At 41.1% G+C, this 22,784-nt stretch overlaps 1 protein-coding gene across 4 annotated transcripts in view; it reads right to left on the reverse strand.

Annotated features, from left to right (window-relative positions):
- Window positions 1-22,784, reverse strand: part of RB195_006521 (uncharacterized protein) — a gene marked incomplete at both ends in the record, with an annotated part of 43,873 nt that overhangs the window by 5,286 nt on the left and 15,803 nt on the right. Inside the window, 23 exons of one of the 4 annotated variants that reach the window (XM_064179652.1) lie at window positions 2,014-2,117; window positions 3,057-3,189; window positions 3,537-3,647; window positions 3,948-4,047; window positions 4,152-4,217; window positions 4,334-4,446; window positions 5,356-5,418; window positions 5,473-5,688; window positions 5,756-5,898; window positions 6,675-6,837; window positions 6,899-7,015; window positions 7,093-7,255; window positions 7,323-7,524; window positions 8,111-8,249; window positions 8,364-8,538; window positions 9,264-9,337; window positions 9,395-9,508; window positions 9,558-9,675; window positions 14,467-14,674; window positions 15,980-16,044; window positions 17,965-18,222; window positions 20,070-20,345; window positions 21,698-21,872. In XM_064179652.1, coding sequence (XP_064036595.1) covers window positions 2,014-2,117; window positions 3,057-3,189; window positions 3,537-3,647; window positions 3,948-4,047; window positions 4,152-4,217; window positions 4,334-4,446; window positions 5,356-5,418; window positions 5,473-5,688; window positions 5,756-5,898; window positions 6,675-6,837; window positions 6,899-7,015; window positions 7,093-7,255; window positions 7,323-7,524; window positions 8,111-8,249; window positions 8,364-8,538; window positions 9,264-9,337; window positions 9,395-9,508; window positions 9,558-9,675; window positions 14,467-14,674; window positions 15,980-16,044; window positions 17,965-18,222; window positions 20,070-20,345; window positions 21,698-21,872 — 3,296 coding nt within the window. Of the gene's footprint in view, window positions 1-2,013; window positions 2,118-3,056; window positions 3,190-3,536; window positions 3,648-3,947; window positions 4,048-4,151; window positions 4,218-4,333; window positions 4,447-5,355; window positions 5,419-5,472; window positions 5,689-5,755; window positions 5,899-6,674; window positions 6,838-6,898; window positions 7,016-7,092; window positions 7,256-7,322; window positions 7,525-8,110; window positions 8,250-8,363; window positions 8,539-9,263; window positions 9,338-9,394; window positions 9,509-9,557; window positions 9,676-11,427; window positions 11,600-14,466; window positions 14,675-15,979; window positions 16,045-17,948; window positions 18,223-20,069; window positions 20,346-21,697; window positions 21,873-22,784 lie in introns of those variants that run through there. The other 3 variants (XM_064179654.1, XM_064179653.1, XM_064179655.1) reach the window with 3 other exon arrangements.

Raw genomic sequence — 22,784 nt, forward strand, 5'->3', positions numbered from 1 at the left:
CGAGTACAGCGTAGTCAGTAAGAGGTCTGCTGTGACTCCACCACGGATGGTTGGATACGGTCCTAGTGCCAACCAAGTCTTTCATCCCTCAGTTAATTGGTACCAGACTTGTCTGTGAGGATAAAAACACTGACGTCGGCTAGCCTCCGCAATTCATTGTATAGACAAGCACGCGTTTATAAACCTCAAACGAAGTCTGAGTTGAAGTCCAACGCGTATGCACATCCCCATAGAAATTGATCAACAACGTGCAGTTATCCTCCCTTATCGTCCGAAGAAAACTATGTTACGACGCAATACAAGGCTTGCGTAGCAGATGAGAAGCTGGTTTTGTCACCATTCATTCAATTTTTGCGAACTGCTCGGGGGTCGCAAGTTTTTTTCCCATTATTGCCACAGTCACGCTCTAGTTAAGTGACATCCCACCCTGATACTCTCACTTCTACCCTTTCTTGGGTCTTTTTTGTTACAAGTACCCTTCGAATAGCTTGACTACTGACTACAGATCCCTTCCATCATAATACCGCTAGCTGACACTAAACTACTTTGCATCTACCTGCATCTTGAATTCTCCTGGGAACGCCATGGGCACGCGAGTTCCCTCTTAGAAAAGAACTTGGACGTGGATCAACGTTCGAATGATAACAGTTTCCACGGAGCTACTTTGTTGGGCAAGGACAACACATCTCGGCGAATCTATGGACAACCGCTTCGGACGATATCAGTACACCGATAAAGTCAAGATCTCGGCAGCACTTCTCCGCTACTATGAAATTTCCATCGTTATTATTATTGCTAAGGATCTGAGGTGGGCGGGCCAGAAAAGGGGAAGTATACAACTTCAAAGCGGTTTAGGTGACTTAATAGATCTTAGAATTGGTATTCTTTGCGTAATGCCGTGAAAACAACGCACTAGTCAGTTAATTTCAAAACTGCAAACATCTTTTTCGATATTCTCACAAGACGTTGTTCTCGATGTCCTTTCAATTCCTTCATGCAGGAGTGTAATGCTGCCAAATCGATGCGATAACGGTTGTGTTCAACTTCCAAGCAGATTTTATTTCCTTTTTCTTGTAATAAGAAGAGAGTGGTGAAATGCTGCTTTTCATAAAGTCTGCCGTTTGAACGGATTCAAACAACGGTGTTTCGTACTGTACAGGACAGGTATATGTCCCAGTGTTTTAATTTGAAGTGGTGTTGAAACGAACCAACAGGAAGCGTTTATATGCAAAATCTGTGAGCTCCAGATTTCCAACATCAGATTTATGGTAGCTTCAGTTTCTTATTATTTCTTTCTAGGTTTTTTTTTCTGCTCCTGCTTCAAAACTGCTGGATGAGAAATTTTCGCACTTACTTACTACTTACTTTTGTACTTACCTACCTGTTTGTGTAAGTAGCTTTATTATTTTCATTCTTCTCAGCACTTCAATGAACATCTCGAACTTATTTGACATGTTAGCGGAACTCTTGGTTTGTGGAATCTGCTGACTTTTTAGATAGTGGTGCGCTGAATAACCAGTGTTTTGGGAATCCCGGGATACCACTAACCTACAAACTGACTTAAATGTTACATGCCCGTTCCTAAGCTGTCCTCCAAAATCTATTCTTACGACTGAAGATCAATCTGTCGGAAACTGTCAAAATCCTTGAGCGTGGTCAAAATTTTGTGCTGAGCATGGAGTAAAGCACAACGACAGATTAATAAATTCCTTACAAAAAATTGATTCTTGGATTTTCTTACCGTTCCACGGCGAGGTATCTATGGCATAATCCTGAAACGCTAAGGAATTACAGAACAGGGAAGATGTGAAGGTAATCGGGGAAGATTGTCAAAACAATCCAATTTTCTGATCAGGTTTCATACAGAATTTTGAAGGCATAGTTGGGATCTACAAGCCACACGTTTTCCATTTGTATCTGTCAATATTTTTTTTTGGTTAGTTCCAAGGATTTTGACGCCTTTCAAGGGATTAATCCATCGGAACAGAGGTCGGACACAATTTTTGATCAATGTTAAGAGCGACTAGTTCCAGAGGTATCTTTTGGACCATCGTGCTCACATTGTGTGAACGTTATAAGACAAACATTTGCGAGCGGAAAAATCTTATAAATGCTCTCTGAAAAGTTGTAGAGAAATGTGTGAACATAAGATGTAAAGCGTTGTCCAAAACCGACCTCTAGGTTCAAAGTCTCCATAGACATTTTCGAAAAACTGAGTATCTACACTTACTTTTTCCTAGGCAATTTTGCTAGTCTAGGAAAAATGAGGGATCGTGTGACGCTTTTAAGAAATACGTGAGGTAAGGACCTCAGCTGAAGTGAGAGAAGGGCAACTCTTGGATTATTATTTAACGATATAGTGTTTTTCTAGATAACCATACAACCCAAGTCGAATTCTCGTAAATCAAATGTAAAAACTTCTATGTACAACTACGTGTTATGAAAAACTGAGTATATTAGCACGATCAACAAAGAGATAAAATCAATAAAATTTATTTATATGCAAAGTTCATGCAAATCATTGTGAGCACATGTTGATCAACACCGTTGAGTCAAAGAAAAACTGCTGTTAACTAAACATCCTAAAAATTAATAAATAAAAGCTGTTAGCTGTTCAAAATGCATAACTCAGCAAATCCAGAACATTCTTCGAAATGAACTGCCAAAGTTGGCAACTTTTGCTTAGCTGCTCACAGGAAATTCAGATCGTTTCGAAGCTATACACGAATATTCCAAGAATGAACAAAGTGAGAGACAACCGTATTTTTAGGAAAACGAATTCCTCGATGTGTATGAGAAGTTTCAAACGGTCTACATAGAGAGAGAGAGAGAGTGAAATCAAAAATGCGAAAACAAAATGCAAAATATGAGGCCAGTGATTGCGCCAAAAGGTAAGAACGAATTAGCAAAGAATCAACTGCACTACTAAAAGCGTAAAGTAAGGGCGCACTCACTGAAAAATAATATACAACACAACAATCCATGCTTCAACTCAAACACCTCATGCTCTCAAAGAAATAGTCGCCACAACGACAACACGACAACGATAAACATACCAGTAGTAGCAGGCGTAGTGCTGCTGGAATGACCCCTGGTTGGAGCGGGGCTGTGAGGTTCGCCTGTTGGCCAGCAATCTGGACATGAATCAGGCAACGACCGCGTTTGCTTGGATGAATACGATGATTTCAACTGTAAAAACGAGTCTAAATGAGATTTGAACCAGAGCTTCCAAGTATTTGTTCCTGGTTAGTAACTCCAACATAAAGTTCTGGTTTTCCTTTGACTATGTACAGTGGCAGCTGAATGTAGTAAACTGTATTATGCACCACTGACTGAAGCACTACAAGAGTGGAGGTTTGTGCCAAGGTGAACAATAGCGTGTTCTGTGCCCGCGTGGTGCATTCGTTCTGTTTCAACACTTTTGACGGTGACCGCATGTATATCTACGTTGAAATTGTAAAAATAACCAAAACAATTAGAAATTTCAGGCAAGTATTTTTGTGCGAGTACATATAAAAACTTTAAAACGTGCAAACCTGATCTTCAGGGTTATAGTAGTCAAAGAGCACCATTTGAGCTGGTTTTTGATCCGCAACAGTATAAGTCATATCCGAGAACAACGATAAACAAACTGGAGTGCCACCAAGCTGAAAGTAATAACAACATGGCAAAGAAGTTCGATACTAAAAAATATTTAGGATCCTCTTAAAAATGAGCGCATAAAATGCAGTACTTAATTATTCAATAAACCATCTACGTGTGAAGGCGTTGATTTCCCCTCACTTTTAAAAAACCGATAAAGAAAAATGATGAGTTCGCGTTTTTATGTTTTATACGTGCCTCCTTCGGAATTATGTTTTATAACGATAGATTTTTTTCTGACTAGGTAGGCAGAAGCGGAGCTGAAAAAGCTCAAAGCTGAGAACTTTCCAATGAGAAATTTTTACCGGGTTGAAGTATATATTCATCTTCGTGTCATCGTGATCAAGCTCAACCCTTTGAAGATCCGATATTCCCGTCAATTTGCCCATCTCTTCCTCATCAAATCTTAATGAAAAAGTTTTGGTGACTGAAATCCCTTTAAACCAGAATTAGACAAAATTAGAACTAAAGATACTAAGGATGAACATCAGTAATCTATAAATCCTTACTTAAATCCGGTTAATGCTTCCACTTCTGCGACAGCCATGTTTGATTTTCCAACACTTCGTGTGTAGCTGAAAATTAAATAAGATAACTGGAAAAAATTAAAGCTGAAAATGAACATGAAACAATGGCTAAATTGTGAATTAATTTTTTGAGTTTTTCAATAGGCCAAACTCTTATGTCCTACTTGCAACACAGATCCAACTGCATTCTGTTACCACCGCGTAATTCTTTCAGATCCTTCGAACAGAAGAACGGTGAGTCGTCCCGAACGGCATTGCGATGGTATGAGTACGACACCTGGAATTAATGCCAAACATTTTGCCGAAGGGTCATAGGAGGTCTTGAGAATTGGGAATTCACTGTCTCTTCATTTTTTTTTTTTGAATTAGACCTGATGTTTGTTGCTTCTGGAACCTATGTATAGCACATTTTTCTATTTTGACTGCATCTAGACTTGCATAAAAAGCACAAATAAAGAAGAAAAAGAGTAAAAACAACATGGAAATATCTAGGAATGTTGTTTAGTTAAGACGGCTTGTATTTGAAAAGACTGATGCAGAGAAATAGTTTGATGTCTAAGAAGGATGCACTGGATCGACAGCTATTGTGATCGTTTTTTTTTTCCTGAATTCTGAACAATTACGTTAAAGGCATCACCCGACGAATCTGAGGTGGTACGGATTTCAGGTGGAGTATTCTTATACGGGATCGTAGATTATGGGGAGAAGAGTGATTCCGTCCATTTTTCTCTGATTGCCGTAAACAACGGCCCGGAAGATACGGCTTCGAACGTTCCGGCGCACTACTTTCTACAATGAGTTCGACTGGAGCACGCCAGCCTTGCACTGCATCTTCTGGACCGTTTTTTACGGCAATTAGGAAGAAATGGACGGAATCACACCCCTCCCCATAATCTACGATTCCGTATGTGAATACTCCACCTGAAATCCGTACCGCCTCAGATTCGTGGGGTGATGCCTTGAACGACTATTTTTGTGAAACAGAAAGAAATGGTTAGGATCCCACACACCACAGACATCTCAGAAGTACTACACATATAGAAATACCTTAATACCGAAGAAAAAGTTCAGTTTTCTGCAGAAAAGCACAAAAGAGTCCTTTTCAACTGTTCAATCTTATGTTTATTTGATCACAAATTCGCATATTCAATATCAAGAGAAAGAAATAAAGCTGAAAATAACACACCTGCGCAAAGACAGTTCCTTTTCCTGTGGCCTTGATGTCCACATTAGTGTCAATGTTTGGTATCTTAAAAATCTCTTTATTTACTTCCTATCATCGTAAATCCATGACAATGCCAACCTCATAGCTTTGCAGCACTATAGCGTTGGATGGAGTGACTCCAAATGAGTGATTGTCGGCGCCGTTCGTGACAGTAACGGAAACGTTCGAATCGCTCGAATATGCGTGTTCTGCATAGCTTCCGAGAGCTTGCAGAGCTATTACCGTATCTTGGGTGGACGAAAAACCACCATATGCGTTTCGTTGAGCAGTTAGCCAACGGACGAGTGGAAGACCCTGGAAGACATATGCTCGACAAAGAAAATTATACATAGACGGTACAACATTTGCTTCACGGCCTCGCCTTTTCAGTGTCAGCATCCAGCATGTAACTCAGTAATACATAGCCGGTGGTCTCCACGTCGACTGGGCGTGGTTGGTAGAAGTACTGCGTCGTGTCCTTTGACTTATCAATGCCTTTGCTGGACGACCAATGTATGCTTCCTTCTGAAAAGCACAATATAAGAAAGATTGAGGAAAATGCAAATATACAAAGTTGTTGCAGCAGTTTTTCCAGAGGCGGGATAATGCCTTTAAAGGCATCACTTCACGAATCTGAGGTGGTACGGATTTCTTGTGGAGTATTCGTATATGGGATGGGAGACTATGGAGAGGGGGATGATTCTATTTTCTACAGGGAGTTCGACTGGAGCGCGCCAGCCTTGTGCGACGCCGCATCTTCCGGGCCGTTTTTTTACGGCAATTAGGAAGAAATGGACGGAATCACCCCCCTCTCCCATCCCCTATACGAATACTCCACCTGAAATCTGCACCACCTCAGATTCGTGGGTTGATACTTTTAAGTGCTCAATGGATGCACTTTTCTGATGTTACTGTAGTCTAACCGTTTCGAATCTATTTTTAAAAATCTCTTTCGTAAGTCAACTTCCGGCAGTTTCATCAGTTCTTGGTATTTTGGTGTATTTTCTCCCGTTGTGCTGCCATACGCGACTTGTGAATTTTCAAAAAAAAAGTATGTGTGTGTAGACTCGATTCAAAACGACCTGAAGCTCTCTCCGGTTGCATAGTCGGCTGTTCTAGAACCGACGCTGTGATGCCCAGGGTGGGAGTCTCTCCAGCTTTTTTCGGGCTACAGCGATCAGTGGCGCCGACGAGGGTCCCATCAATCCCAACCTACCCGACTATATACCCTATTTCCTAACTATTGGTTGGCTTATCACTAAAGCCTTGCGCTTTCATACAAGTCCTATCATTTGTCTTACCTTTATCAACAATCTGGAGCTTCTCTAGAGCTGTCATCGCTTCCTGCTTCTTGTCGCTATTTGCTAACCGAAGAGCATATGTAGTCACAGCCAATGCGTAAGGATCATTTTTGATTTCATCGAGATGCTTCTCCAAAAATGCGATTGCGTTATCGTTCCGAATCTGAAAAGGTTCTGATACTAGCGCAACAGGACATACAGTGGTAGAAGAAGACGGTACATACCCCGTTCTCAAGCAGAGCTACCACAACGTAGGCTGTGAGTCCAATACCTCCTTCACTAGCACCTCCTTGCATGTCTTTATGATGTACTTCACCATGCTCAGCAAAAGCGCCTGTCTCCTAAAAAAGTATCAGAGTGGAATAGGTACGAAATCACTCGCAACGTATAGAATTATAGACCAAAGACGTGATCTAACCATTTGTTGGCCATTGAGGAAGGCAGTGCTTTTCGTCAGGACTGTGGGATCTACAAAAATGTAGGATCGAGCCTGTGCGAAGGAACGCACAACAAAAGCGGTCAACCATGTGGATCCAAATTTGTCACTCTCTCCAAAAGCGGAGAAGGAGTTATCAGAGCGTCTAGAAGCAGAATACATTTAGAGGGAAGATTTGATCGCATGCATGTGAGAATCGTTATTGTAGGTACCTATAGGTGAGTTCACGTTGATAGCCTGCCTCCATGAATTTAACAGCCTTTCCTTCTATGGTCGGCTCGGCACGATTCGTCGCCTTCAGATACCGTAGAACGACAATATTTGGCACGAAGTTCAACATGTTCTGCTCTCCACATCCATACGGCATTCGTACCAATCCTTCGATATTGGACAGAATTGGACCCATAATATCGCCTAAATTATCGTTATCACAACAGTGAGCTTCGCAAAATAAATCCATTCTATGGAAAAGATTGTTAGGACAGATTTTTAACCACCAGTAGCCACAGAAATTATGGCCCTTCTCAAGACGAAAAATCGCGCATTTTCCTATCGAGCATATCGGAATGAAGAGGTTCTCTCTAGTAGAGCACAGGTTGGGCAAATTTTTGAAGTTCGAATGATGGAGAGTCTGTTAATTCAATGACTTTCTGGAGAGATGACGCTTCCCATTCCCAGCTTAATCACCGTAACAAAGAGAAGGATAGGCTCTTCTGCTTTGAAAAAAAAACATCTTCATAAATAGTTCTTGACTAGATGTAGAAAGTGTCCAAAAACTTGCAGCTTACATGGGGTGGCTGCTGAGAAGTAGCGGCTACGGCGGTTAGCCTAAGCAATGGATGCGAAATTTTCCTATCGGTTTACAACGTATGTTTCGTGCAGAACAAAAAATAAAGGAGAAAGAATATGTGGTCAATCCTTGTGGAAAGAGGTAACTAAAAACCGATTACTACACTCCTAATCCACATTTTTCATTTCCAACCAAAAACAACGTCTTTACCTACGACATCAAATCGTGCTTTTTGTGATCCTTCGACAACATCACTGGGCCACATCAACTGCACGACTTTTTCGAAATCTGTGCCATTGCTGAGGTCAATAACCACAGGGACATTGCGATCAACTCGATAACCTTCGGGCTGAAAAAGAACAGATAGAGCAATGGTTGAGCTCATTTCCGCAAGAGTAGCTTATTCAAAAAATTTCATACCTTGGCTGGTACTTTGATTTTGGCTGAAACTGAACGTACATACCTCAACTCTCAATGGTTCCTCCACTCCATCTCCAGCTTGTGAAGCTTGCGCAGTCACTGTGAGTTTAACCATTCCGATCTCAGTAGGTACGATGGGGAAGTAAACAGCCTTCGAAACACCACCGCCCGGGACGGAGACGATACGTATGTTGTAATTTTGCTCTCCAGAATCGCGGCTAAAATTGGTGCTCATGCTCAATCGAAAATTACATCAATCAAAATGTTGAATTGTTTTAAATCCCTGTTTGAAATACTTAAGCAATTTACATTTCGTACGTACATTTTGAAAATGGTTCGCGTATAGGGAAAGTAGAACTCGTGTTTAGGAAAAGCTCATGCCACAAAATTGACGATATTAGGATCTGTACAGGAAAAGATAATGCTCGGAGTGCAGATTACGAGTGTGAGCTTGATGACGCTCCTAACCCCTAACCCCCTAACCGTCCTGAAAAATGGCGTGGAAAATGGCCTTCCGCTACCATTTCTCCTACGAGACAGTTTATTGTGCGCCATCCTCGTACACGTACCAGTTCCCTGGGCAACCTATCCATTAATTTCACTTCAATAGGCTGCTGGAAGAACTTCACTGATTTTCTTCACTTCATCGCAACCTCTGAGCGTGTACAAGTGCGTTCTAGTGTGCTTCGTAGCGAAAAGTGGCCGTTTCCCACGCCTTTTTTTCTGAATATTCAGGGTGAGTTGAGGGTGATCATGCTCATGCTAGTAATCTGTACGCCTGACTCTATTTTTTCCTGGAAAGATCCAGACATCGTCGCCTTCTGTGGTTGTAGTCTAATTATGCTACCTCTAACATGGGAGTGACTGAACCAACGTCTCCAATTCCATCGACTACCTTTTCCGCTTTGTATGAATTTGTTTGACAATTTTTTTAAACACTTGCCTTTTCCTGATACTTCCATCCTTGTTCAAGAAATCGAAACCAGAACCATCATCGTGTTTGAGAGTGACCGTAACCTAGATAAATCCTTAACTGTAGAAATCGCTCAACGATGTTTAAAACCGAATCTTTACGTCTTGTTCCTTTTCCATGTAGTTGAACACGAGGACTTGAAGTGCAAATTTCTCTCCTCTCTTGACAGAGTACGGTAGATTGAGACGAATAAAGAATGGTCGGAATACGCGAAGCTGCAGATGTTTAATATGATTATCGGCTAAGCACCATGAAACTAAATACCTTCGAGGTGGTGGGTGCAACGCCGAGACCAGAATTATCATTAATGGCGAACGCACTCGCCACCCAGGAAGTGATCGTGTCCGGTGCCATCGATTGGTAAACTGCTTCACCATTGGAACTGAAGTTGGGCGATTATAGTTATAATTATGCAGAATCTCAATTCCTCTCAATGTCATATACTACTTAAAAACACTTTATTCTTCTTTCACTTTATTCAAATAGTTAAGATCTCTAAAGAAAATTTGGAAGTTGCTGCAATGATGATTGGTGATGCTACTCTCTTAAGCAATTCCTCTTGCAACGAAATTTGATGGGTAAGAAGATCGCTTTGCTGAAAAAAATGATCACCGATCTTCGTATCTATCTGACTATAGAGCGTAAGGAACGTGGTGCATTTCTAAATCCAAAAAAGTTGTGCGAATTTCGTTAAGAGCATCCGCGTTCCCTCATTCTCACTATCTTCCTCCTTCCCAGAATTTTGCGGCATTACTCTTCGTTCGACTCCACTCTTATATCCAGTAATGGATAATCGGAGATGTACGAAAGTGTGGAGGGAGTCGCGAAGTCAATTATTTATATAGAGTAGGCCCAGAATTAATTGAATCGTGTGGTGAGGTCGAAGCAGCATCTGCAGCGTTGCTGTTCTGCTTGGGACACACTTTCTCTTCCTGCAGCCCTGCCTCTATCGATATTTTATCGCGGTTGAACGCTTTCGAAGTCGACTGTACGGCATTGCTTTAGGGAGAATGAAGTAGAAATAAACGAACCGAGCAGTTGACCCAGCACAACAAAACCTAAACCATAAGCCCATCGCTGAATGTCATCCAAGAACTAGTGGGTGACATTCAGCGATTGTGACACATTTACCCGAGTTGATATTGGCTTTTGTTTCTGTGAAAACACATTAGTTTTCGGTATTGGTAAAACATTAAAGAAGACATTTGCTCTCCATACCTAACATGTGCCCGGATTATACGCTTCAAACAATTATTAGGTTGATACATAAGTACCCCGCCACATCTTTCCACAGACGAGGACTACTTCAAGTCGCAGCTTCGTACTTCTGAGAGGAAGGAATCGACAAGCTGCACGAGCGTTGGGTCGAGTGGTAGACGGAGCGATACCTCTGATCTCTACATTTTGAAAATGTTTGCAAAAAACGTGGCAGGAACCTAATACCTATGCATCAACCTAATACAACATGACGATCGTTTTCCCATACCTTGACCACATCTCTGCAACGATCCACTGTGTCGAGAAAACTTTCCTACGCTTTAATTGAATGCGAGGATTAGATGGCTTCCAGGCAACGTTGCGATATAGTATTTCAGAAATAGTGCCGCGCATTTCGTAAAAATACCGCACTGGAAATGAGATACAATGCGTTCTCCTGCACACGGCAAAGATTAGCTAATTTATGTTCACTCTTGCTACTAGATCAGATATATGTACACTCAACACCTTGAAATTGGAAGCATACTTACACTATTCGCCATTTTAAAATGTTAGCTGCTACAAAATAGTAGAAACACTGGAGCACATCACTCTTACCCAAATTCTACATGAACTAAGTGGAGGCTAACTAATTTCTTAAGTTAAATATAGCTGTAATTAGGATAAAAAATTTTGATTTTAAGTCCAACACCGGGTAAGCGGACATGTCGTAGTTTTCAACAGCTATCAGATAATGGCAAAATTGTCATTGTAGCAAATAGTTTATGCTGAACTGCTGATTTAGAACTGAGAGCGGACACATCCACTCTATAACTATCAGAAGTAGAATGGAACAGAGATAGCGAGGATCGTGAATTTTTGATTGAACTATAATTACTGCAACACTTTCTCAGCATTAGAAATTTAATTATCTCACCTAATCTCGAACGCGACACACAGCCAGGTCTCTGGAAAGTTCGTTCTAATCACTACTGGGTTTGCAACTGAGCGTGTTTCTGGTCCACTGTTTAAGACAGCTGAGTCAACTGAGTCATAGTCACGGATTCCACCAAAGTCGCCCTCCATAATAGGCATGGCTTCTTGGAATACTAAAATCCAGCTGTTTTTTATTTCTACAGTCGCATAGTTAGGAAACGCACAGCAACCAGACGTGTTCATCACATCAGTGGAATCACCTTCCAACTGTTGAAATAGACAGGTGCCGAGAAACATTTAAATTGAACAGAAAATCTCAAATGATAGGGAAATTTGCAGAGAAAAAATTGAAACTGAATCGTTAAGGAAAGGGAAACATAAAACCCTTAGAAGCGTAAAAGTTCGACCTTTTTAGAATCTTGGCATGAAAATTGCAGCTTGTTGACTGTCAATCCGAAGCAAGAGCCAAGATAGTTAAAATCCTTAGATCCTCCCTGTCAGAGAGAGTCAACCAAAGAACAGGTGAGGTGCGGTCCTTACGAAGATCACCGTCCCGATTGTAAACGAAGTCACGCCCACATGGGTAAATCTGGCGCTTTCGAAACAATTTCGCAGATTGACCATTTACAGGATAGTTGTTTCAGGATAGTAAAACTGGTAAGGACCTACACGCCGAATCAGATTCTAACTGAAAATATTCGCTTTCAAAAGTATTAAGTTGATGTATAAGTGTCCCGTCACATGTTTCCATGTTCGACTACTTCAGGTTCCAGCTCCGTATTTTTGGAAAGAAGGAACAGACGGGCTGCTCCGAAGGCTTCGAGTGGTAGACGGGGATGTTGCATCCCTCTGATTTCCGAGCCGATTCGTTCTTAAAATATTTACGAAAGAGCTGTGACAGGAAGCTTATTCGTCAAACTAATACAAGCAGGATGGACGAAATCTGTTACAGATAGGACTGCGGCATTGTTTTCAAGCAGGAGGGCACGATGGATCCCTATATGTTATCCATTTTTCCTTCCGCTATGGCCCAATCGACGAGGCCTCGCACTCACCAGCTTGAACACAATCGCGTTGTGTTCAGATCTTCCCATCGACTTGCCAACATCAGAATAGCTACAATTATTGAAAACTATGGAGAACAGTGCAAAATTTTTCCTTCAAATTTTGTAATCGGAAAGTATTCCTACTCCAGAAATGAACGCACCCAAAAATTCCATGAACTTGTAAGCAAGATGTCTCCTCAAGAGCAGGTTCTCTGTCTCTGGACATAAATCTCGGGAAAATTCTAATGTTGGCGGCATGTACAATATCCAAGAGATTCGAAAGAGAATCCTAACAAAGCAGAAGTTTCACGAATATTTGGAAATTAGATGATTGAAGAATGAAGCATCGCTTATCTGCGGAATGGATTATTGTGAGAAAGAACTTCATTTTTTTGCTCAATTACTTTTCCGTTCCTTAGAACTGAAGTCCCCAAACACAATAAAATAGTAGTAAAATATTTTTCTGAAGAAAACAGACAAAATAATTGTGTTATTGTACACGTGGAGAACAATTTCACCAAATATAAAACATAGATTCCCAGATGCCCCTAATTCCATTCGATTACATGGGATGGATGAAAGAGTTATGAAGATATTCTCGTCATGAAATCAATCATGCAGATTTTTATAACTATACGACGCTTGGACTACTGATTGACCTACGAGCTAGATCTATAGTGAACACTTAGCATGAAACTGCACTAGCAGTTAGAGTGAAAACCGTGGAAAGAGGCTGCAAATTGCGAGAAATAATTAACGAAAATCCTAAGTGACATCCGACCAAAGAGGAGACACTTATTTGGTATCTCATGAATATTTCTAGAATTACCGTAACCACCGAAACTATTAAGTGCAACGACGTGTGTGTATCCGATAAACTTGCCTCGCTATATGAGTGACGAAAACCCATCTTTCAGGGAAATTAGAACGAATAACATTAGAAGTTACAGCAGATGGGACTTCACTGTCCACCGTAACAGAAGACGTATCTTCATCGACTGATTCTTCAAATCTTACCATGCCTTCTAGGAACACTAAAACAATGTACCACAATTGAATTAGGGTGAGTAAGAGCACAGTGAGCCTATTCGAAGCACAGACTTCTAATTTGCAATGGTGGTGGAAAGCAACATAAAAGGAAATATGTGGTCAGAAAAATGTTTACTGTGGTCTCTTCAGATATCCAAAATATATCCGAGTAAGAAAAGAAGACAATTTAAAAATGACATCTTCTCCGACCTTATGCGCTTAGAACAGGTGCTTGAAGTGGGTTTCTCAACAGAAACATAGCTACGGCGCCGAAACTACAAAAACAGCATAGGACGTTCCGGACGACGCTTTTCCGGGAACTCCCAAATATCGTTCATGCATCTAGGCACCAGAAATACAAAAAATGGATGTAAAAAAATGGAGTACTTACGGGTCAAAGATATTTTCGTTCATATGTAGAAAGGATCAAAAAGGAGATAGAGTCGCAAGTTACTGAATCTACCGGCGGCCCATATAATGACCGACACTGGTCAACCGATGTATCAAGATAGAGTTTTCAAACATTAATTTTATTATTTTTTGAACATTTTGAACATCGATTTCGTAGAACAATTTCGAAGGGTGAAAATCACACCCCTGATTGATGGACCGCCTTTATTGGGAAGGGTTTTGATGTGAGTTGTGCTTCCAACCTGATCACCACAAATTTTGTTTTCTATCACAAGTAGTGACATAGCACGGATAAGCAAATGTTTCGGAGAATGCCGAAAGGATTCGACTTCTCACTAGCGAAAGCATGTACTGTTGTTGCAGAAAACACGTTTTTAGGAAGCGTTAGATACGACTCCATGTAGTTTACTTTTTTAATATTTCTTAATGGATAGCATCCTATCCCTCAGATTGTCGCCGCTCACTCAGCACAAAATTAGTACAAATAATAAGACATCATTTTTCGCTCTCGCCTCATTTTTCTGTAAACTAGCTCAACCAACTTCATTACGCACCCGGAGTCGAACGATGCGAAGATCCAACTTTCAGGGAATTCAGTGCGAACTTTGACTGAAGGTGAGGGAGGCGGTGGTGGTGGTGGTGGAGCCAAAGCCTTAACCATAGGGCTATTGGCGACAAAGTTGACAGCACCTGGTAGTCCCAATGGCCCTCGCATACCGAAATCACCCATAGCGGGTGAGAAGCGGAACTTGTAGTAGATTCCTAAGTTTGATCGCTAATGCAGACATTCACGGTTAAAATTGAAAATTAAAAGATTTAGTCAGATAGTCCCGGAAACGAAAAAGTCAACGAACAATTGAGTGTTACGTAAAACTTTCACAGATTAGCAGGCAACGTAGAGAAGGCATATTAAACTCGCTCCTGATTGGCAAATAATGAGTGAGGACTAAAAATGTTAACATCAACTCAGATTCTTTCGTTCAAATGAAAGCTTATTTAGTGATAAACAGCAGGTTTAAAGGCTGCAGACCACGAAGTTGATGTTGGGATCTCTCCAGGAAAATAAAGGGTAAGTGGCGTGGATTATGAGTATGAGCGTGACCACATCTAATTTACTCTAATCGTTCTGAAAAACATCGTGGAAGACTGTTTTCGAGTATAAATTTTCCTACGAGGTGCCTCCTAAAGCTCCATCCCTGTACGCGCCCCGCATCTGTGAGAGAACAGACGATGACAGATAAAGTTTGCCCGGGAGTCTGTTCAAGTAAAAACAATTGATAGGCTGCTAAGTTAACAGACGCATATAAAAATGTAGCGTTATGAGACATCTCGCAGGATAATTTGTACAAGGAGGCCGTTTCCCGCGCAGTTTTTCAAAATGACTAATGGAAATGGAACGCGAAGAAACTGGTACTCGTAACCTATAATCCTAACACTACCTTAGCGTGGGGAGCTCCCAGCATCGTCAATTTCGACGACGACTCTATTTATGAGTCTATAGTGTTCGCCAAGCAAAACTATAACAACATCATGTTAAAGGAAGCAATAATTGAAACTCCTAAATGCTTCTGTTAACCAGATTAGGTCCGATAACAGGTGTTAAACCTAGACATTGCTTTTAAAGGAAACACATTCCTGGCTGCACATGACATTCACTTTTTTCCTGACCAAGGCTGCTAATGCTGATTTTTGACATCCATCACAGGTACATTAAAAGGTGTAAAAAGCCTTGCATCGGATCAATCCGTTGATGAACCGAGATTAAGCACAATGTTCGGAAGTTTTTTAGCTTCCAGTTTTAAAATCAAATTTAAAAGGAAATTCTTTTAAAGCTCTTCAGAAACGACACACGTACTCAGTGTCGAAGGCGATGAATATCCAGCTTTCAGGGAACTTCGTCCTAACTTTGATTGGAGATGGTGACGCAGTCGTAGTCGTTGGTGCAGGACTCGTAACGATCACGTCAGAATTTTTCGCCATTAGGCCGCTTCCGGCCAAAAGTCGCGTGCGCATCACGTATGGTGGAACTAGACACAAACTGGATGATTTTAAGAATCTTGTGGATACCTGGCATCGGCGATTCCTCTAAGAATACAAAGCAACCCACATTAGTGAGCGTGCTGTTACTAATCCTGCATTCTGTGAATAAGCTTACATTACAGGTAGCGTTCGTGGAAATTTCAGAGGGTTGCATCTCTTCACCTTAGTGAGAGAAGAGTGATACGTAGATTCAAGCCTCAAAAATTGTCCCGAATGCCGATTCAAGAGAATAAAAAGAGTCAAATAGACATAAACCGAAAAAAGTATAATTAGGTATCGTGCTGATCGCATACGCAGCATGTTGCGCCTATTCCGCATATTCAAGGCTTGCTCAGGGCAAAAGTCGAGCTAAATGCAAACCCACATTCAGTGTATCAAGGAATATTTGACGGATCAACGGGTCCGTAGGCTGCAATCCTACGCTAGCAGAAAATGACATCCTTAGGACCCTTGCTGACTGTAATGGAATAGGAAACTACGCACGATAGAAACTACAGTTTCAACGCGCGAATGTAATGAATTTATGCAATGTTTAAATTAGCGTTTTTTTTTTGCTGTTTTGTTATAACTTATTTCAACTGCCCCACTTTTTTTAAAGCATATATTTGGAATCAGCATCTCGTGATCTAGCTGGTGACCTGGTTCCTATTACAGAATTAAAATGAAATGGGAAAGGTTGAAGGAATTTAAACAAAGCGGCGATAAAAAAATGCCTATTTGCAAATACTGCATAAATTCACCATCCAACATTGGAATTGTAGGTCTTAGGTTCTGCACATGGCTCGACTTTTGTGTGTTGGAGAATTAATCGGTCATTTCACGTTGATTGAATGCACAAAGTTTTGAAAACTTCAACTACCGTCTAGCGTGAAAACTAGTGGAGTTTGAATTGTTGAAAAGTTGAATTTGCTGACAAATCTGTGTTGAAGAAGAATGTTAAGAAAAGAGATTCACTGACGTGCGGATGTGCATTGTGGACAGCATAACATTGTGAGGCAAAAAGTTTAGGAGTTGATTAGTGCAGTTTCAAGAAACAACGCAGAGACAGATAGAGTCGCAACGTGTTCAATTATCGAGGAAAAAGCAAGTGTTTTTCAAAAAAGAATGTGGGCTCTTTGAAGCTATACTTTAAAACGGGATACCGTAGGAAAAAATGAAAGTATAGCAATGGCGAGCAATACGCCAAATACTACTTTTAGGAAAACTTCTTCGCTTCTTCTTTCATGAATACGCTGTGGACCCTGCGAAACTACATACAAATCTTAAATTGTGAGATGATAACGCCTTTAGTGTTATCTGTATGGTGTTTTATCCACGTAGCACTAGTAGATGAGAGAGAAGATCTACAGCTAGCGATTGTTAACACATTCCGGACACTAAGTACTTTGCGTATCATAATGTTTCACACCCGTTTCATAACGTTTTGAAGCCGTGAATAATGAGAAAACTGGGGAAAAGTAAGACAAAAAGTTGATTAGTTGAATAGTATGCATCCTTAAAGTCGAATGATAATGGTCGTGATAATCACAGAACTCCGACAACGTTCAATCAAGCACAGACACGACGTGAAAAGGTGAAGTTACTTCTCTAAAGATATGATCTTCTTTTTTGAATTAGAGTAGACTGCATTAGATTTGCATTTCCGAAAAATTTACCTCACTGATGTAAAACTATGCTGATTACACAAGCGTGATGAACCTCCAATACCGACTGATGTGTACGTGCAATCATGAAAAAATCACCTTAAAAGTTGATGTGGCGAGTTTGGCTAAGGTTCGTTATTAAAACCGTTAAGCTCTTGGCTGTCAAAAGGAGAAAGGTTCTCTCCTCGTTGGTGATTTCTGCGAGTTATCTTCTCGCGAAGGTTTGTTCGCTACGAAAATCAAAAAAATGTCACTTTAGTAAACATTAGTAGTGGGTAGCGAAAAATCTCAACCCTACCTCAGCACATGTAAATGTAGAATACATGGGTAATTTTTGAAGTTACAGTACATTCTCAATCGTCGACGTACTCGATGTCAAGTGAAACGACGATCCAGCTTTCGGGGAATTCAGTGCGAATTTTGACCGCCGGGAATGCTTCAGATGCAGCGAATCCTCTCACCATCATCATGCTGTTCTCAGGCATCATTGGAGGCGGAGCGGCCATAACAAATGCCCCTTGGAAGTCAGTAGGGAGTGCAGCACCGCGGAAGTCAGCGGAGAATACTAGATAAACACCAGTATGGCCACGTAGGATATACATAGAGAAAGCAACCAAGGCCTTACGACTGAACTACACAGTACAGGGTTTAAGAACAAAACAGCTACAGCTATAGCAAATTGGCTATAACTACGATGTGCTACAGCTAGAATGCTAGATGACGCAGAATAACAAGCTTCGTAGACGCCAAAGCAGAGAGAGAAAGTATAGAAGTAAGATTCTCGCAGTTGACCAATCCTTTTGGGATGCGCCAACTCGTTTGACTTCAATTCAGAATAGTCTGGAGGGTATGGACACGTACCGGGTACGGTGAGGGCTAACCGATGTGTAAAGTGTACAAAGAGTTTTTAACCTCCCAAACAAGTCTGGTACCAATTTGTCGACCCCTGAGTGTTTAGAAACTTGGTTGCCTTAGCCTTTTATCGAACAATCAAGCTTGAGTACGTTGCAGGAACGAATTACCTCTGCCTTACATGCCTCAGAAACAAAAAATAAGGTTGTAGAAATTTTTTGTGATTTAGTAAAGGAAATGACTGGCAAGATCGGCTAATGCATTTTCCGTTTCAAACCATCGACCGTGATCATGGACAACTTCCTACAACTGCGTTACACGGAACAAGAATACATACGTGATTTCTTATTTAAATACTTAAATGGCTCATCTCCAGTGAACGTGTACGTTCCAGCATCTCTTGATACAAAAAGATAGTGGAGCAAAAACAAGTTCAGGAAATACTGTCTTGACATCCGAAGTTTAATATTCCGCTCAACTAAAGGTGATCACATAGTACATAATTTGTCCATCATTCAAGACCACATTAAAATTAAATGAGATAATGGTGTCAAACTATCGATCTTCACCAATCTCCGAGCTAAAGGGTGAAGACAAGAACAAAAACGAAGAGGGCCAATACGAATATCAAAGCCGAATAGTTGAAGGTGTTAATCTCCGCAAATGAGAGATTCACTTTGCAGCTTGACTTTTTACAAAGTATACTCAAATCAACACCTATCAAGAATCTCTGCTTAGCGTGCGGTGTCATTTATACTGACTGGACCTGCGTATCGAAAAGCATTTGGCTGATAAAAAGGATTGAAACACGATGGATGACACCATCACCCGCAAGAATGAGAAACATGACGGGAATGAGATTGAAGTAGAGTGTACGAAATTAGCCCACGAGAAAGAAATATCTGCTGGGAAAGCATTGGAAGCATCATGGACTTCGTCAGGAATCCATCCATGAATGACAAAAAAATGAGCGCTTATTTACTGCTAATAAGTTTACGCCGTTCGTAACCCCTATGAACTATAACATTGCTCCGCCCGCAAGAATAGGTTACGGGAATGGACATGTTTAGGCACCCATAGAACACAAAAAGACCACGGAGCCAATTTTAAAACCAGGGTTCAGATCTTGGCGTATGAATCTAAAACGTTGGCTCTAAAATCGCTGGGAAGAAGGGGAGACTTTGGATCTAAGCCAAAAACCCTAAAATAAACCACAAGGACGGATGTCTCTCGACAACGCGAGAGATATCGCGCAATATCTCGGATGGCTCTTCTGCTCCGAATGAGACATTCGAATGATTCGTTCTCGTGATCGACCAGTCAGCGGTTCCTCCAGGCGTCTCCAATCCAGGTGAGCAGTCGCTACGACAATGGTTGAAAAAGTAGGCTTAGAATTTGCCTGTTAGGTTGTAGAGAGATCCGATCATTTAGACTGTAAATTGAATTGACCATTTCAGGCTCTAGAGAGGAGGAGGAGATTTTCCCAAAACAATAGCCAATAAAATTATTTAACAACCTCGTGTACAGCTTGATAAAAATTGATAAGACCTCTTACTATGCCGAGGTTCATTGAATGCCGAACTTTTGGACAGTTTTGAAATAAGTTGTTCCTGTCTACGTACTCTGTGTCAAGTGAAACGACGATCCAGCTCTCAGGAAACTCAGTGCGAATCTTGACGGGAGGCTCGTCAGATGCAGCGAATCCTCTCACCATCATGTTGTCCATGGGCATCATCGGCATGGGAGCCGGCATAGCAAGTGCGCCTTCGAGCTCAAAACCAGCTCCACCACCGCCGAAGCCACCGAAGAAGAATACTAGACAACCATTACTATGGCCGCATTGATAGTACATACAAATAGAGAAAGCAACCAAGGGTTTGTGGCTTAAGAACATGATTCTAAAACTAAGAATAGCTATAGCTATACTAAAAATGGCTATAACCAAGTCCTGCAGCTTGAATACTAAATGACACAGAATAGTAAGCTTTGTAGGCGCTAAAGCAAAAATAAGAAAGGTAAAGAATAAATCGATTGATTGGCGTTGATCAATCTCTTGGGGACGCGGGGCATTATTCGACATTATTCCGGAATAGTTTGAGTTCGAGGTTTACGAACGTGTAACTGGCCTATGCAATGACTTGCGTGGGTCTGCTGATGTACCAACTCAGTGATTTTATCCTTCCAAACAGTTCTAGTGCCAATCTATCAATCCCGAAGGGATGGGAGTTTGGTTGCTTGCAATTAGGTGATTTCGAACAATTAATCGTACTGGGTGACCGAATTTCTAAACATAGCGTTACACGAAGCAAAAATAAGCGAAGCAAATATAACCCGCCATAAAAACTGAAGTTGAAGTTACATCCCTCTCAACTAATGCGATGTTGATACATATGTTTAAAGGATCCATTAGTTTGACCTACTTTTCTGCAGAAAATGCAACACATTAGGCATATAGAATGCTTCAAAGGCTTCATCCTACGAACCTGAGGTGGTATGGATTTCCGGTGAAGTATTCGTACACGGGATCGTAGATTATTGAGAGGAGGGTGATTCCGTTCATTGCCTCCTAAATGTCGTAGAAAACAGCCCGGAAGATACGGCTTCGAGCGTTCCGGCGCGCTATTTTCTACAAGGAGTCCGACTGTAGTGCGCCAGCCTTGTGCACGCGCCGCATCTTCCGGACCGTTTTTACAGCAATTAGGAAGAAATGGACGAAATCACCCTTCTCTCCATAATCTACGATTCCGTATACGAGTACCCCCGAAATTCGTACCACCTCAGATTCGTGAGGTGTTGCCTTTAAATATGGAGTCCAGGAAAGAACGGGCAACAAAGCTACTTAAGACTAGAAGGAAGGTAATGCTATGTAAGGAAGGCATTTCTAGAGGTAAAGACGATTTTAATTAAATTCTGCCTCGGCAAAGGTTGACATGACGTGGTGTCGAACTGGCAGACCCCTAATTTACGAGTGATGTCAGAATAAACAAACAACTTAGAGATCTGCTTCATTATAAGAATTAAGAGCGAACAGCTAAAGCGCTACACGTCTAAAATAGAAGATTTCTTTTATTGTTTGATTTTTTATAGAATATGTTCTCAACTATTATGGTTACCACGAAAAAGGAGACGTACATGCAACTGTGGTAAGCAGTACAGATGACGAAAATCTAGGATCCGATTACTAGGAAAATTGATTCAATAAGCTGGGATAATTTTAAGGTTCTGAAATGATCTATCTCGGTCCACCTACTCTGTGTCAAGTGAAATGACGATCCAGCTCTCTGGAAACTCAGTGCGAATCTTGACGGGAGGAGGCGCTTCTGGTTCAGGAGACATCACCCAGTCATTAAGTATGAGTGGTGGACCTCGGATGCCTTCATCAAAGGCAAAATCTGCTCCACCGCCAAATCCAATGAAGTAGTATACTAGACAACCACTGCTATAGCCGCACAAATGCCATGTACATACAATGGGAAGCAACTGAAGGTTTGCGGCTGGAGCGCATAATTTGAAAACCAGGCATGTCTAACTAGGATGGTCTGATATCGTGAGAACATCCCCTCCTAAAAGCAGCACATCACGAAATTGACGATATCTAGATTTCTCCATGAAAATGTGGGGTTTGAGGTGAAGGTTACGAACACAGGCGCGCTCAGTTCCCCTTAATTGTACTGAAAAACGGCCTTCCTTTACGATTTTTTCTTGTAAAGCGTAACCCTCGTAGCCATCGGTTCATACTCAGCAGCCTATTCATTGGTTTTATTTGAATAGGCTGCAGGAGGACGATTAGAGGGACCCTGTCTTCTGCTGAAGAGAACTTAACATCGCCAATTTCGTTGTATGCTGCCTTTAACTGAAGGCAATGTCGATGTCGATTATTAAAGAAAACTGAGAGTGATAATAGGTAACTGAGTCAATGCAGAGTTAGAGGTAACTCAGACGGTTTTCAATTGAAATGAAAAAAAACTCTAAAACAAAAAGCTGAGTTGATTGAGACTGATGATAAAACTATAAGAAAATATGATAGAGATTAGTGTTAAGACGTAAAAGGCGATCATAGGAATGATAGGAAAAGCAAAATCCTCATCTAACCAATTAGGATGCCGCTATCCATTATTAAGGGAAATTTGAAGGGTAGCCCCCGTTCAGTACCATTTAATTTTCCCGTCTAGTGAAGAAATTGATAGAGGACAAGTTCTGAGCTCGTAAAGGAATTGATGAACAGAGTTATGTGGGCAAATCACTATAATCACTATCAAGTGATGCTACGAATGAACACAGCACGGTCTCTGGTTGAAGAGATTCTGCGCTAACTGTATTTAAATGTCTTATTTTGA

Source organism: Necator americanus, chromosome I (genome assembly GCF_031761385.1).
Source record: "Necator americanus strain Aroian chromosome I, whole genome shotgun sequence".
NCBI lineage: Eukaryota > Metazoa > Nematoda > Chromadorea > Rhabditida > Ancylostomatidae > Necator > Necator americanus.